Genomic DNA, 16,807 nt, shown 5'->3' with positions numbered 1-16,807 from the left:
CCTTTTGATTCATTTAATGCATGATAATCTGTGATAATTATGCACACATTAACTTTTTTTTAAATATATTTATTTTATTTATTTATTTTTGGCTGCATTGCGTCTTTGTTGCTGTGAGCAGGCTTTCTCTAGTTGCGGCGAGCGGGGGCTACTCTTCGTTGCAGCGCGCAGGCTTCTCACTGCGGTGGCCTATTGCAGAACACGGATTCCAGGCGCACGGGCTTTAGTAGTTGTGCGGGCTCAGTAGTTGTGGCTCGCGGGCTCTAGAGCACAGGTTCAGTACTTGTGGCGCACAGGTGTAGCTGCTCCGCGGCATGTGGGATCTTCCCGGACCAGGGCTCGAACCCATGTGCCCTGCATTGGCTGGCGGATTCTTGACCACTGTGCCACCAGGGAAGCCCCTGCACACGTTAACTCTTGATTAGCTATCAGAAATTGTGCTGTCTCACTTCTTCTGGTTGTCAGTGCTTCTTCCACTTAAGTAATTTTTGACATGTCCAGTCAGTCCCTATTGACTTACATATGTTAGATAACCTCAAAATCTAAACATGAGTAATCTTCCTTTAGAGAGGATAAACTGAGTATTAGCAGGAAACACTTCTCACTAGGATAGTCTTTGAGGGCCACCCTTGAGAGGGAATGAATTGTGGGAGCTGAGATGGGGGCCAGGGTGAGTAGATCAGACATCTGAACTCCTCCTATGACTCCAGCATCCTGTTTGCAATGAACTCTCAGGTCATCGACCGGGTACATATAGTCAGAGTTAATTTTAAAGTGTAACTCCAAAGCGCAGGTAAAGAATCCGTTTTCCTTATCCCCATCTCAATTTTGTCCTGTAGTTTTAATGATGCATTTTTTATATCTACTCCTAAAAAAAGTCACTGATCAGTTTTAAGGGCATGTTTTAACTTGTTCTGGTTTATATCTGATGTCAGTATATTACTGTGAATTATTATTTTAAAGCTTTGATATTAAAGTGCCTGTCATTTATAATTTTTTTTCACCCCTTTCATTTCAGGGATGGGGAAAGACATCATAGTCATAAAAGAAGAAAGCAAAAAATATAAACGAAGTATTTGTGCGTGTATTAATTATGCTTATGCCATGGAAACCAGTATGCTGATGTTTTTATCATAATTGCTTTGAGTAGGAGAATGTGCTTATATGAACTGTTCAGTGCTCAGATCATTATTTTTCAACCAATACTTATATCTCAAACCATGAGTACATTAATTATGCCCTAGAAATTTGTTTTCCTTATATTTTAATGGATGATTGCCTCCTATTACTGATTTTGTTTCATTCTTTTTTGATAATTTATGTATCAGAAAATTCTTTAATTAAAGTGAATATTTAAACTACATAACTAATACATAAATGCATTCTTACTGTAAAAAATTAAACCTTGGGCTTCCCTGGTGGCGCAGTGGTTGAGAGTCCGCCTGCCGATGCAGGGGACACGGGTTCGTGCCCCGGTGTGGGAGGATCCCACATGCCGCGGAGCGGCTGGGCCCGTGAGCCATGGCCGCTGAGCCTGCGCGTCTGGAGCCCGTGCTCCGCAACGGCTAAAGAATGCTTGGAGCACCACCTGTGATCCCTGTGGCCACCCCAGGGGGTAACCACGGGTGAACTGTAAAAGGGAAAAACAACCCAAATATTCATCAAAAGGGGAAAGGCCTGGCTAAATAAAATGTGGTGTAGTCACATGATAGATTACTATATTGGATTTAAAGAAATAAACTGTATTATCATGAATAGATCTCAGAGACATGCTAAATGAAAATAAACAAGTTTCAGAAACATATGTACAAGTTATATCTATGTACAAAACAATACTGTACATCTTCTCTGGCTGTATATGTATGTAAATATATTTCTAAAGGTTCAGAAGAACTCATCCCAAACTCCCAACAGTGATTATTTGAGGGAGGAGGTATAAATGGGAGAGAGAAAGGATGGAAACCAGGATTGGGAGGGTGGTCAAAGGGAACTTTAGCTTTCTTCATTATGCATTAATTTTTAAAAAATAAGGTAGTATTTGTGTTTCACTTATTAATTAAAAATATACTGTCATTTTGTTTTTTGTAAATAAAGTTGATTGAGGTACTGTTTACATACAGTAAAATACATTCATTTTAAGTGTACATTTCATTGAGTTTTGACAAACTGATACCCCCCCCCCACCATGTATCCTTCATCTCAGTCAAGACAGAGAACATTTCCTTCTCCCTCAGAAGTTCCCTTATACCCCTTTTCCCAATCAGTTTCTCTACCACCAGCCCTAAACAACCACAGATCTTCTTTTTGTTACTGTTGATTAGATACATCTTTTCTAGAATTCATGTAAGTGGAATGCTATAACATAGTACTTGCCTCTTCACAGACTGATCCATGTTGTGTGTGTCAGTAGTCTGTTCCTTCTCGTTGCTAGTAGTATAGTATAGTCTATTGTATGCCAGATTGTTCAGTTGAAACTGTGGCATTAAATGTTAAACATCTCATGTCTGAAGAGCAGTATCTGCGAAACCCAGGTTAAGGATTCCAAGGTGGGTTCCAAATAGAAAGGAAACCTTGATTACGTGAGTAAGTAACTGACAATGCCAGAAAGCTTGACTGGTTTTAGATCAGATTGGCTGCTAGGTTCAGGTGTGGAAGCAGCTCTCCAATTTATAAGGTGAGAATCAGCGGGTTGCTTGCCAGTATGAAGCCCTATTTAGTGCCGTTGTACTTAATTTCTAAGTATATAAAATTCAGACTGAAAAGTCTTAAAAACAAGGACTTCGGAGTTACCATAATGTTGAGCCGTGTGACATTGCTGCCTTTGAAGGTCAAATCCATTTGAATGATCAGCCGTTTCATATAGTATAACTTAATTTATAATATTGTTTTTCATTATGATTTCAATGACTTTACTAACTAGAAGATGGACTTGGGCTTTTAGTAGGAGAGAGAGAAGGGGAAAGGAATAGGGTGGTGGGATGGGGGAAAAATAGGATAGTGTTTCTTTAATGTCTTGCTAGATTCACTTGTTTGCAAAAATTTGCCAAATTTTTGTTAAGGTGTCTCCGTTCATGAGGTATATCGGTCGGTAGTTTACTTGTAATGTCTGTCTGGGTTTTGGTATCAAGATAATGATGGCTGGGAAAGTTTCCTTCCTCTTTTTTTATCTGGAATTGTGAATAATTGATACTATTCCTTTTTAAAAGGTATTTGGTAGAATTTACCAGTGAAGCCATCTGGGACTGGAGTGTTCTTTGTGGGAAGGTTTTTATCTATGAATTTAATATACTGAATCTATTTCAAGGTATCTGTTTCTTCTTGAGTAAACTTAGATAGAAAAAGAGATTGAATTAAGCCCACATTAAGCAGAAGGAAGAAAACAATAAAGAACATAAATCAGTGAAATAGGAAACTGGAAAGCAATAGAGTGAAAGAAACCAAAAACTAGTTTTTCAGAAAGGTGAATAAACGTGATAAGCATCTGGGCAGATGACTCTAGCCAGGAGGAAAAAAATAATTAGTATCAAGAATGAATGTGGAGGTGTTGCTAAAGATTCTACAGACTTTAAAATGATAGAAAGGGAATATTATGCCAGTAAATTCAACAATTTAGATGAAATGGGTAAATTCCTTGAAATACACAAATTCCCTAAGTTTACTCAAGAAGAAACATACCTCGGTCAATGTAATTTAGCATATTGACCTGCTAAAGAGAAACCCTATGACCCTCCATAGATGCAGAGAAAACATGATAAAGTTCAATACCTGTTTAGGGCTTAAAAAACACAAAACACTCGGCAAACTAGAAATGGAAGGGAACTACCTCACCTTGCAAAGGGACATCTACAAAACATTGTAGATGTTTTAAAGTGAAGGATTGAATAATTTTTTCCTGTGACTGGGTGCAAGGCAAAGATGTCTGCTCTTGCCACTTCTATTCAACATTGTACTGAGGTCCTAACTGGTACAATAATGCAATAGAAAGAAAGAAAATGTGTATAGATTGGAAAGGATGAAGTAATAATTGTCTAAATTCACAGATGACATAATCACCTATGTAGAGATTTACCCAAAAAAAACCCTACTGGAACTCATAAATTTAGCAAGGTCAATTCATAAAAATCTATTATAACTTTTATATGCTAGTAATGAAAATTGGAAATAGCATCAATAAGCATAAAATCCATAGGAAGAAATTTAATAAAGTATGTGTGAGACCTGCATGCTGGAAACCACAAATCTTCCTGAGAGAAATTAAAGACATAAATGAAGAGGTGCTGAAACTGAGGGTAGTCATCAGTTAGACCCATTAAACTGTAGCTTGCTTAATAAATAATGAACTGTAACTGCCTTCACTGATCAAGCTGGCTTTAACTTTAAGAAAAACTCCCTGCCTTCCAAGCATCAAGTAGCCTGGACAGTAAGATGTCTGCCCGAGTTGGTTTTCAGGAACTTGGTGTCAGCTGCGTCCAATTCAAGTTCGAGCTGGTTAAGATGGGTTGGGACCTTTGAGACCCTCCAGCTGGACTTGGGTGAATGTCCAATCGGTGACCTTCTGACGTCAAAGAGCTGAAAACTCCACCCTCGGAGCGTGTAGATGCTGCAGTTTTCTGAGTGTGAGTCCCATGGAGAAGCCTGTAGCTTAGAGGCGCCTGCGCGTAACCACGATGACCTCACCTTTTTCTTCTTGCCAGTCACCATTCCCACGCTCCCCATGCCTCAGCTTTATCCTGTAAGTATCCCAAGCCCTGGCCTTCGGGGAGGTGGATTTGAATTGTTCTCCCGGCCCCTCGTGAATAAACCTCTTCTCCACTGCAGACCTCAGCATCTCAGCGTTTGGCTGGCTGCGTGTCGGGCAAACAAACCTGGTTTGGTAAGAGCACCGTGCTCACAGATGAGAAGATAACATGTTTAAGGTACCCGTTCTCTCTAGATTGAACAAGTTTCAATGCAATTGCGGTACATTCCCAGCAGGCTTTTTTTTTTTTCTTTCTTGAAAGCATAATGCATTTTAAAAACTGATAAAATATACATAACATAAAATACATCATTTTAAACAGTGTTAAGTGCACAGTTCAGTGACAGTAAGTACATTCACATTGTTGTGCAACCGTCACCTCCGTCCATCACTAGAACTTTTCCAGCTTCCCAAACTGAGACTCTGTCTCCATTAAACACTCCCCATCCCTCCCGATCCCTCCCCACCCCAGCCCCCGGCAACTATCATTCTCCTTTCCCTCGCTATGAATCTGACTATTCCAGGGACCTCACATAAGTGGAACCATGCAATGTTTGTCCTTTTGTGTTTGGCTTATTTGTCGACAAAAAATCTCATGAGAGTTGTGCGTTAAGTTTTATTGGGGGCAAAATGAAGACTATAGCCTGAGAGCATCTCAGATAGCTCTGAGAAACTGCTCCAAAGAGGTAGGGGGACAGGTCAGCGTTATATGTGATTTCAGTGAAGGGGACTCTGTGCAGTCACACATGTTGGCAGATGCTGGCTGCTGGTCACGAGGAGCAGATGTCACCATGAATGACTTCAGTGCTTTTCCAAATATGAGGAAATGCAAGAAGTGGGCTCATAAAATCTTCTCCTGAAAATATCTAACTATCTGAAGGCCTGTTCTGCCAGTTTTTCTCGGAGCACAGAGGGCCTCATTCCTGATCTCCACCCTGAACTCCTTTCAGGGCGTGTTGAAGGTCAGTGGCTGCAGTTGCTTCTGACCTAATCCTTGTATAGGTGGACGGCAAGTGCCAATCTTTAGCTGGCGCACTTCACCTCAAAGTTCACCCAATGTTGTAGTATGCCAGCAGGATTTTTTTTTTTGATAGAAATTGACTTAAAAATTTATATGGACATGCAGTGGATCTGAAAGAGAACAGTTTAGGGAGGAAAAAGAATAAAGTTGGAACACTTATACTACTTGATTTCAAGATTTATTACAAAGTTACAGTAACTAAGACCGAGTGGTACTGGCACCAGGGTAGCCATGTCGATGAATAGAACAGAAAAAAAAAATCTAGAAACAGATACACAGATATGTGATCAGTTGGTTTTCGACAAGCCACTGAGGTAATTGAACGAGGAAAGGGTAGTTCTACCAGCAAACGGTGATGGGACAACAGGACATCCTCATGGAGCACAGTGAGCCTTGGATTCTACCTTCAGCAATATACAAACAGCGTGAAGTGAACCCTAAACTTACATGTAAGAGCTAAAGTATAAAATTTCTGAGAGAGAGCATAGCAGAAATTCTCTGTGACCTTGGGTTAGGCAAAGATTTCTTAAATAGGACACAGAAAGCATAAACCATAAAAGAGAAAATCCCTCGGTTGGATTTTATCAAATTAAACTTTTGCTCCTCAAAAGACACTGTTAAGAAAATTAACAGCAATTCCAGTTTCCTTCAGGGAAGGAACTTAACACTGAGGCTTTCCTATTAACAAGTCATGGCAGGCTTTCCTGTCTCACTTTTTTCCATCTGGAAGGACTCTGGGTTCTTCTTTGACTCTGTAAGGCAGTTTAAAGCACCTGTGTGGGGTTTTTTTGTTTTTTTAAAAATTTATTTTTTATTTTTGGCTGTGTTGGGTCTTGGTTGCTGCACGTGGGCTTTCTCTCTAGTTGTGGCGAGCGGGGGCTACTCTTCGTTGCGGTGCGCGGGCTTCTCACTGCGGTGGCTTCTCGTTGCAGAGCACGGGCTCTAGGCGCGCGAGCTTCAGTAGTTGTGGCGCGCGGGCTTCAGTAGTTGTGGCACACGGGCTCAGTAGCTGTGGCTCGTGGGCTCTAGAGCGCAGGTTCAGTAGTTGTGGCACACGGGCTTAGTTGCTCCACGGCATGTGGGTTCTTCCCAGACCAGGGATCGAACCCGTGTTCCCTGCATTGGCAGGCAGATTCTCAACCACTGCGCCACCAGGGAAGCCCCGGCCTCTTGACTTTTTCACCAATACATTCAATTCATTTCCTCCTGACTTAAATTTCTTCTTTCCTTTAAAGGAAATCATGTTCATCCTTTCAGTCCCACCTGGAAATCTTCCCTGGTTAATCCAGCTCTCACTTTTTATGGAAACCTTAAAACACCACCTCTATGTATGCCTCTTCTTATAAGGACACTAATCCTATCAGATCAGAGCCCCACCCTTATGACCTCATTTATCCTTAATTACGTCCTTATAGGCCTTATCTCCAAATACAGTCACACTGGGGGCTAGGGTTTCAACATATGCATTTGGAGAGGACACAATTCAATCCATAGCACTAGCTGGTGCATAGCAGAACCTGGTCTAGAATCCAAGCTTCCTAACTCTTCTTCCCAATCCCTTTTCTGAATACTCATAAATATTGCTTCTCTTGACCCTGCTATTGAAATGACACACTTACAGATTTGAGGGAGTATTAGAGGCTTCTTTAGTTTTCCATACTGAATCTACTATACTCTAAATCAGGGGTTGGCAAGCTACGGTCAACAGGTCAAGTCCAGCTGGCCACCTGTTTTTGCTCAGCTGCTGAGTTAAGAATGGTTTTTACATTTTTAAATGGTTGGGCAAAAAAAAAAAAAAAAAAAAGTCAAAAGAAGAATACTATTTCATGACACATGAAAATCATATCAAATCCAAGTTTCAGCACTTATAAAAAATGTTTCTTAGAGCACAGTCATGCCCATTTGTTTACATATTGTCTGTGACCGGGTTGGAGCTACAAGGGCAGAGCTGAGTAGTTGCGGCTGAGATGCTGTGGTCTCCAAAGCCTAAAATGTGTACTGTCTGCCACTTTATGTAAAATAATTTGCCCACCCTGATCAGAAAGCCTCGGTTTTGTTCTCTTTTCTAAAAGAATGATAAATCGTGTGTGTATTTTAAGGTGAGTGACAGCATCCTGCAGCTTTTATCTTGACAAATTTTTGGATGTCCTAGTACCATGCAGCATAGTCCTATAACCTGGGGGCTCTTATGGGGCGCTTCTCACATGTCCCACTCAGGTCTGTGCTCAGAAGGGAGCCTGGGCTTGGGATCCAATGCTCTGCTTTTGCTGTCTTGGAATTCTTAATGATTTATCTTTGAATTTGTGTCTTGGGAGTGCAGTCAGATGGGATAATGGAGCACGTGACGGGGCGAAGCGTCTCCCCCTCCCCCCTCCCACCTCCCAGGGACGGTCGTAAGTCCCCACTCCTCGTCCCTGCTCGGCGGGGGGAGCTTGGGCACATTTACCCCAGGGGAGGGGGTGTCCGGTGGGTGTCCGACACTCCATCTGTGACCGTCCTCATGCCTGTCGGAGCGTGACATTAAAAACAAATAAAACCCACCATGACAGGTCAGGAGAGATCATGGAAGAAAGGAAAAGCCTTTTTTGTTTTCCTGCGTTTTGAATAAGGGGCCCTGCATTTTTATTTTGTTCAGGACCCTGTGAATTATGTAGCTGCTCTGCTCTTCTGACCCATAGCCTGGCGGTTTTATTGAATAACTATACGGATCTATTTGTCTGCATTAGAGAGTGTTGTTAGCACATAAAAAGGGAGATAGGTGGCACTTGTCTTTGCTCTTTTATTTTCACTCCCAGTATCAGCATTTTAAGATAATCACTCTTTTGATGTACTAACATTCTTTAATATCTATTTGGCAAGGAAACAAGGCATTCGTTCCGGAATTAAAGGCTAACATGGTCAAAAGTTATGAATTTTCCGTTTGGTGCAGTTTAGCCATATTACAGATACTTAGTGAATGTTTCTTTTTATGGTCTTTCCATCTAAGGATGGCCAAGTGTTAGATGAATGTACTATTCTGAGGAAAAAATGCATAAAGTTTTTAAAAAGTCAGTTTTGCTGAGACAAACTATGTATCCCTTGAAGGGCAATTGTTTTTTAATAACAATTTTGATATATTACAATTTTGATATATTACAGATCAAATGGAGTGCCCCAAACAGGGGCACAATTTTGATATATTACAGTTTTGATATATTACAGATACAATAACAATTTTGATATATTACAATTTTAATATATAACAATTTTGTTATATTACAGATCAAATGGAGTGCCCCAAACAGGAGCACAGCACATTTATACATGTAGATACTAGGCCCCCCCAGTCTCATTGTCACGGAGCCCCCAGGTGATTCTGATGAAGCCGGCCTGGTCCTAGTTCATAGCCGCGGAGAACTCCCGCCCGATCCATTGGCCTAACGCAGTCAGGGTCGAATACATTTCATCCTCCTTCAAGGGTCTTAAGAAATTCTGATCTTTGAGGCAATTGTTTGATCAGTGGTTTGGGGAACATGAGGCTGGAATTGTCTAGAAGAAATTTTATTTCATTTATTTCTTAGAGGGGAAGGGGTATATAATGAGCGGAAAGGATTTCTTTTGATGAAAGACCTACGTGAATAAAATGGTAGGTTTCTGCTTTTAAAAACATGTTTAGATGAGTTCATTTCTGAATAATTTTGATATTGAGTTTTACTCTTATGTTAGAAGTTCATATCTTCCTTTATTCATTGGTCTTGCAGGGAAGAAGGCAATGATATATGAGGATTCTTGGTTATTCTTGATTATTAGGCAATTCAAGACCTTATTAGTCAATTTACAGTTGATATACATTTCCTGCCTCTCTCCCCAGAGCCCGTTTCACTCTCCTAAACATCTCCTCCATAAGTAGGAGCAAGGGATTAGCAATGAAATACAAGCACATGCAGTGTTGCTGTGATCTGCTCAATGTATAATTTGGGGATGCACTGAATGTACTCAGTGTCCTTGTGGTTGTTAATGCTCTCTGACTTTAAAATGAAATGCAGACAAAACCCCAAATCAGATAGCAGTCAGTCACTCTAATGAGAGTTTGCATAAATATATTCCCTCTGCTGGGTTTTGAAATTTTGAAACGTATCTCTCATAGAATGAAAGGATTTGTTTACCTTAAAGGAATTGAAAGTCTCAGAATGCAGATGATGGGGAAGGTTTTATTTTTTATTTTTTTTGAGGGGGATTTTCTGATATCCCAGTAATCATACTACCCTTGTTTAGTCTGGCTCTGAGCCTGCTTTGTCATTCTAGGGCTGGAGCAGGGACTGAGGTTTCATCTCTCAGTCATCTCTCTGCCTCCATGAAAAGACGGGGATGGAAGTTGGGGGCTGGAACATCAGGAAGTAAAGAGCTCTTCTCAGAGCCAGCTGGGACCTGGTACTTGCCCTACCTGAGCACGGAGGTCCCCTCCCTCCACCATGATTCCGCAGCTTTAGGAAACCGCTGTGAATCCCACCTTCTATCCTCCCTGAAGCTGAGCCTGGATCTTTTCCCCACCCTGTGCCTGGGGGTGGGGAGAGTGCCTTACTTGGCTTGCAGGCCAGTTAGGGCTGGAGGATGGAGGGCTGGTACCAAATGTGACCAAGAGAAGCTAAACTTTGGGCTCTGGAGTGTGGGACTCCAGGGACATTGTTCCAGCTAATGATTAAGAACTCTCCAGACAATAGGGGCTTCTTAGACAATGGGTGAATTTCCAGGATGTCCGGCCCCCTTCCGAGAAGGAGGGAGATAAACAAAATGTAAAAAAGGTGTCTGTCAAAGACCAATCAGGCAGCTGGGGACAAGTTCCCTCTCTGGTCCGAGCCTAAGCCGGGACCAATCAGCAGGAAAACACAACCAAATCTATAATTTACATACGGGGAAGTGGGAACCTATAAAACTGACATATTCACGCCCAAAAGGGGTTCCTTCTTCGACCTCCTGCGTGAGGACCAAGGAACCCCGGTGCACCGGCCTTCAATAAACCTCTTGCGTTTTGCATCGACTTCCGACTCTTGTTGTTTCCTGGGCGAGTCGAAACTCCTAGGAGACCGCGAAGGTCTAACATTGGTAGGTTTCTAGGGAACTCTGGATTGGAGGAGTTGAACCCCTCAAAAAATGTGCGTTCGCTACATGGCATTAAGAGATATTATGGTTGGGACTTCCCTGGTGGTCCAGTGGTTAGGGCTTGGCCCTTTCACTGCCGTGGGCCCTGGTTTGATTGCAGGTCGGGCGAACTAAGGTCCCACAAGCCGCGTGGCTCGGCCAAAAAAAAGAGAGCGATGTTATGGTCGACTGTGAAGTCCACATTTCAAAAAAGAAGACTCAAGATTTAATCGCAACTCTTTCACCAACCAGCTGTGGCTTTAGGCAAGTAATGTAACTTCTGAGTCTTAGTTTCCTTATCTGTTAAAAAAAAGGGACTTTCTAAGATCCTTCCCAATAATATGTCTTGGGTCTCTGATCCTCTTAGGAAAACAGTCATTGTCACCACTGATTAGAAATACTGTAAAATGAACAGAGCATGAAGAGAAAAATTGAAGATATAGTTTTGTTTGTGTGCTGTAATACAGCATATACCTGGTTTCTGTCCTCAGTTTCTGGCCAAGCCTCAAAAATGCTTGGAATTTCCTGAGACAAGAGTGTCTTTGTTATGCTAATGAGGTGACTCAAGGTGAGCCCCTAGAAAGCTTCAGGATGGCGACTGGTCGCCAGAAAGACCACATGGTTAGAAGGTTGGAACTTTGGGCCAGCCTGACCTCCAGGGAGTGGGGATGGGGTAGAGATGGAGTTCAGTCCTGTGGCCATTGACTTAATCAATCATGCATAGTAATGAGGCTCCAATCAAAGCTTTGGAGACCGGTTTTGGTGGCGCTTCCTGGTTGGTGAACACACTCATGTGGCCGGGAGGGTGGTATGACCAGATTCCACGAGGAGGCGCCATGGAAGCTCTGCTTTCCCCCAGACCCCACAGACCCTGCCCTGTGCATCTCTTCATTAGGCTCTTTCTGAATTTTATCCTTTATATTATAATATACTGTAATCACAAGTAAAGTTTTAAATGACCTCTGTGAGTCATTCTAGCAAATTATTGAGACTGAGGGGGTTGTGGGAACCCCCGAAATGCATATAGCTGGTTGATCAGATGTGCAGGTGGCCTGGGGACCCCACTTGTGGCTGGAGTCTGAAGTGAGGGTTGTATTGTGGACTCAGCCCTGACGCCTGTGGAGGACGATGCTCACCCCAGGTAGTCAGCGTCAGAACTGTGCTGCAGGACACCCAGATGGTGTCAGACTTGGTTTCAGAACCCTGTTTGCCTAGAATTAATATGAGTTATATGGACTGCCCACCCTTTATGCCTTATTACTATGGCGCCGAATACTAATTGTATTTGAATATGTCAACTTAGACTCATTTAATATACAATTATTTGACTACAGTCCTAGACTCTGTTCATGGATACTGCAGCTTCACAGTTTTCTTGCTGCTCATTGATTTTGGTCATCTACTCACATGGTATGTTCGTGACTTGAAAAAACAACATGCAAATGAAACTGAAGGAGTTCTTTCATTCCTTCATTCTTTCTTGTTTCCTTTTTTTGCTTTAAAAATTAAGTCATCAGGTATAAATACAAAATCATTGATAATTCAAATGGCAGATCTCAATGTAGACATTTGATCTTAGCTGAAAGGCTGATTGGCAAAAAAAAGCTAAAAGGCAATTCAGTTGTCAGTGTAGAACTAGAACCTAGAAATGCTCAGGTAAAGTGTCCAGATTCTGATGATTAGAGAAGGAAAGTGTATACGATAGAAAGTGTGTATGATGGCTGTGCTCATCATACAGGATTTTCCTCTACTTCCTGGGCATGTGGGAAGACTTCCCCGATAGCTCACAGTTTTGCTAGCGCCATATCACCAGTTCTGGCCAATGGGCTGTAAGCAGAGGGAACAAGTGTCACTTCCAATCAGAGGCACTTATGAGCAGGTGTGAATATTCCATGTCCCATTAAACGCTGAAGCTATGTTAATATGGTGGCATCACAAGATGGTACAGCCTCCGTCAGCCTGGGTTCCTGAGTGACTGCAGAGCCTTCTACTGAACCACATTGGATGTGCCCTGTGAGGAAGAACTAAATTTTCATCATGTTAAGTTACTGATAGTTCAGGATTAATTTGTTACCACAGCCCATCCTCGGTTACCCTATTTAGTGACTCTGCGTCCTTTTTTAGTATAGAGCTAAGTACCAGTCCTGGGCTGGGCTCCTGAATGAATCTGATGACTTTGAAATTCTTGGTGGAAGATCTGAGCCTTGTGTAAAGAGAGAAATCCTCTGATATCTTACATTAGAAATAAGGAGCACTCCTTAGCCAGGATTTCATGTTGCTTTTTCACATAGTGACTGGGTGTTGGAGCTGCAAAGACCCTTAGAGATCATTAAGGTCACTTAGTAGACACCATTTGTTGCATATCTAAATCCATCCCTTACCCTTTCTCTCTTGCTTACAGAGCCCATGTGCTCAGGGATAGGGCCTCCCTGAGCTCAGAGGTAAATCCTCATTGGTCTAAGCTAGTCATGTGATCTCATCCCTCTGTCCAGTGATTGGTTTAGGACTGAAAATGTGACACAGGTTCTGGCCAACGGTACATGAGAGTCAGTTCCCTGGGGGCTTCCTGGGAAAGGCTTTCCTTGCTTCTAAAAAGAGATATCTTGGGGGGAAAAAAATCCACTTTTTACCTCAACACATGGCTGTGTGAAGTGTGATGCTTGGCTCTGGTAACCATTTCTGATCATGAGTGGAATCAACAGAAGAAGAGGAACCAACAGGCTGAAGACTGCAGGGTGGGGAGAACTTTGGTTCCTGGTGACGTTGTTGAGACTGAATAAACTAACCCTGGGAGAGCCCCACACCTGGACTTCTTAATACGTGAGATAAAATGTCCTCACCTCTATAAGATGTTCCGGAAAAACCCGAATGAACTTTTTTTTTTTTTTTTTTTGCTGTACGCGGGTCTCTGACTGTTGTGGCCTCTCCTGTTGCGGAGCACAGGCTCCGGACGCGCAGGCTCAGCGGCCATGGCTCACGGGCCCAGCCGCTCCGCGGCACGTGGGATCTTCCCGGACCGGGGCACGAACCCGCGTCCCCTGCATCGGCAGGCGGACTCTCAACGCTGCGCCACCAGGGAAGCCCCCGAATGAACTTTTTGGTTAACCCAACATTTAACATTTTTTTAATTTAAAAATTAAAAAAATATTTTACCAGCTCTATTGAGGTATAATTGACATATAACGTTGTGTAAGTTTAAGGTGTACAGTGTGTTGATTTGATACATTTATGTATTGCAAAAGGATACCACCGTAGCGCTGGCTCATACCTCCATCCCCTCAAATAATTACCATTTCGTTTCTGTAGTGAGAACATTTAAGATTTACTCTTTTAGCAAATTTCAAGTGTATTTCAGTGTTATTAGCTATAATCACGAGGCTGCACATTAGATCCCCAGAACCTGTTAATCTTGTAACTGGAAGCTTGTACCCTTTGACCAATATCCCCCCATTTCCCCCACCCCCTCGCCCTTGGTAACCTTCACTCCACTCTCTGTTTTTCTACCTGAAGCTGAACTGTTTTTCTGCTAATTATACGTTCCCTTTTGTTTGACCCTATGTTGTATTATAATCTTTTAAAAATTTCTTACCATCCCGTCTCAGCTATGCTAAGAGTAAGCAAGGATCTGGGTGATCTAGGAGCAGCAGACACTAGTGGTGGAGGCATTGATACTTGAAGGAAAAGATCTCCAAGGAGCAGCTGAAACTCACAAGAGTTGGAGTTGCTCAGTCACCTGACCCAGGTATTCTTTCAGAAGTTCCTGGGTTATTAGAACAACGGAATTCCCATAAGCACAAATAAAAGCATTTGTTAAAAACAATGGGATTTGGACAAATTAATGTACACTCATTTCTTCCAATGCCCAGACATCCTGCCAGGCTGGCTGGGGAGCTGTAGAACACAACAGTCTTTGGGGCAGCTCAGGTTGTGCGAACTTCTGGGGTACCCCTTGGCTGTGTGGTAACTCGTGGTACTTCAATTCCTCATCCACGGATCCAGCATCAAATGAAACAGGGATCACCTATTTTAAAAACATATTTTCAATGAACCATGGCGGGCTGCTCGCCCACTTAGAGTGCTGTACCGTATTTGGCGGATGAGATAGTCATTAATCAAGAACGGTAATGGTTGGCTATTTTCGGCAATACTGAGATCGGTTTGTGGGAAGAGTACTCTGTCTCCTAATTATTTAAAAACAGGCCCATCACCAGCAGAGTCTTAGAAGGCTTGGTTCTTCTCTGCCTGCTGCCTTCTTATCTCCCTGATCCCAGCACCTCCAAGACTGCTGCGCCACAAATGGCAAAGGAAAGACAGGAGGGAAACAAACCTTCCAGCTTTTTTTCATTTGATAAAAGATGAATATATTTGTATCACTGAATCACGTTGCTTTATAGTAGAAATGAACACAACACTGTAAATCAACTATACTTCAATAAAATAAATTTTTTCTAAAAAAGCTTTTTCCCATGTAAAAGTGAAACAACATGTAAAACATTGCCCAGCTTAAACGGTTCTTGGCTCCTTAAATAGGTTGATTAATCAAACCTCGAGTTATTTTAGAGACAGCACTGCACATGTGCAAGACGGGAACTCAGGAACCAAGAACCTTCAGTCCCTGGAACTCAAAGGAAAGAAGCGTTGCCACTGGAGCCCTTTACAAAGCAAGCGGTCCTTCAATAAGGAAAACCTGGCTTCCAACAGCATGAGGACCTTATATGGAATGACTGGAAAATAACCAATCAGCTTCCAAGGTTGAAATTCCCCTATCTCCTTGAATTTCGCCCCAAGCGCTGGGTCGCGGAGACAGATTTAAGCGCTTTGTCGGCCAAGCTTACAAGAAAGCTCTTTTCTCAAGAGCCAGTGCCCTAGTGTTGGCTTTTATGCAAGGCAGACAGGGAGCCTTTGCTCCGTTACGAAAAGTGGTAAGTGCTCAGATTTTATCCTAGATGTATTAAAAACGGAGAAAAAAGAGACTTCCAGTTCAGTAAAGATGATAACGTTGATTTTATAGCTAAAGAAATTGATCAGGTTGTAAATCTGTGGCTTCTTTTGTGCTTCTTAATAGGACTGAGCGCCTTAGAAGGAAATTTTTATTGTATTTTTCAGGCATTGAACGCTAAAAACGAGCTAAAAGGGAATCCCGTCACTGGAGCGCTGTGGAATCAGACGCAACCATCGGCGCTGATGGCTTTCGGGTCCCTCGCTGTGAGAAGCGTCCAGAGTGACCGAGCTGTGTTGGTGGTTCACGCCAGTGGGGCAGCCCCTTTAACCAGGGCACTCCAACTCCTGCGGCTGTGGAAACCCAGGACCATCTTGGTGGAACTAACCACGGCCCATGCCGGGTGGGGGAGAGAGGAAGCCAAAAAGAGATGATAGGTAAGAGCGGCGTTTATCAGGCTCCGCGGAGATGACTTTAAATAACGCTTCCCACCACAGCCTGGCTCTCATAAAGGGACCCACAAGGCCTCCATCACTCCCCTTGACGCATCCCTTATTCGGTGTTTCCCATTTGCCTCAGAGCCGCGTAACTACGTACAGGGTCAATGTTTCCATCCTTTTGGAACAGTTGGGATATTTGAGATCATTGTGTGGTTAAGTGCTGATTGGAATTGGCAGTAATATGAAATTTGCTTTTTAAAAATGGGGGGGAAAATCCACACCCCATGATTTGGAAGCAGCTGATGTAATTGAGCAGCTCTGTCCTGCCTGGTGAACCCCTTGACAACTGAGGGGTCCTGGGATCCCCGTTGAAATGGAGGTGGTGGCCCAGACACAAGAGCAGATTCAAGACTGCCGTGCAGAAACTGGAAGCCTGCTTAGGGAGAGCTTCCAAACGTCCTTTCACACGGAAAACACTTGAAGACATTTTCCTTCTCGTTTTACGCCATCTTTCATTAATCTCATAAGCCCCCCTCCCCCACGTGATCTTA

At 42.7% G+C, this 16,807-nt stretch overlaps 1 protein-coding gene across 1 annotated transcript in view; it reads left to right on the top strand.

Moving 5' to 3' along the window:
• The window catches only part of SNRNP48 (small nuclear ribonucleoprotein U11/U12 subunit 48), a 121,458-nt gene that overhangs the window by 14,896 nt on the left and 89,755 nt on the right, over window positions 1–16,807 (top strand). The window contains exon 9 of the mRNA XM_082848353.1: window positions 1,019–1,436. Coding sequence (XP_082704479.1) covers window positions 1,019–1,067 — 49 coding nt within the window. The 3' untranslated portion in view covers window positions 1,068–1,436. The remainder of the gene's footprint in view (window positions 1–1,018; window positions 1,437–16,807) is intronic.

Source organism: Leucopleurus acutus, assembly GCF_964270905.1.
Source record: "Leucopleurus acutus genome assembly, chromosome: 10".
Lineage (NCBI taxonomy): Eukaryota > Metazoa > Chordata > Mammalia > Artiodactyla > Delphinidae > Leucopleurus > Leucopleurus acutus.
The sequence above is the reverse complement of the archived record's forward strand: the minus strand, read 5'-3'. Positions and strand labels throughout refer to the sequence as shown.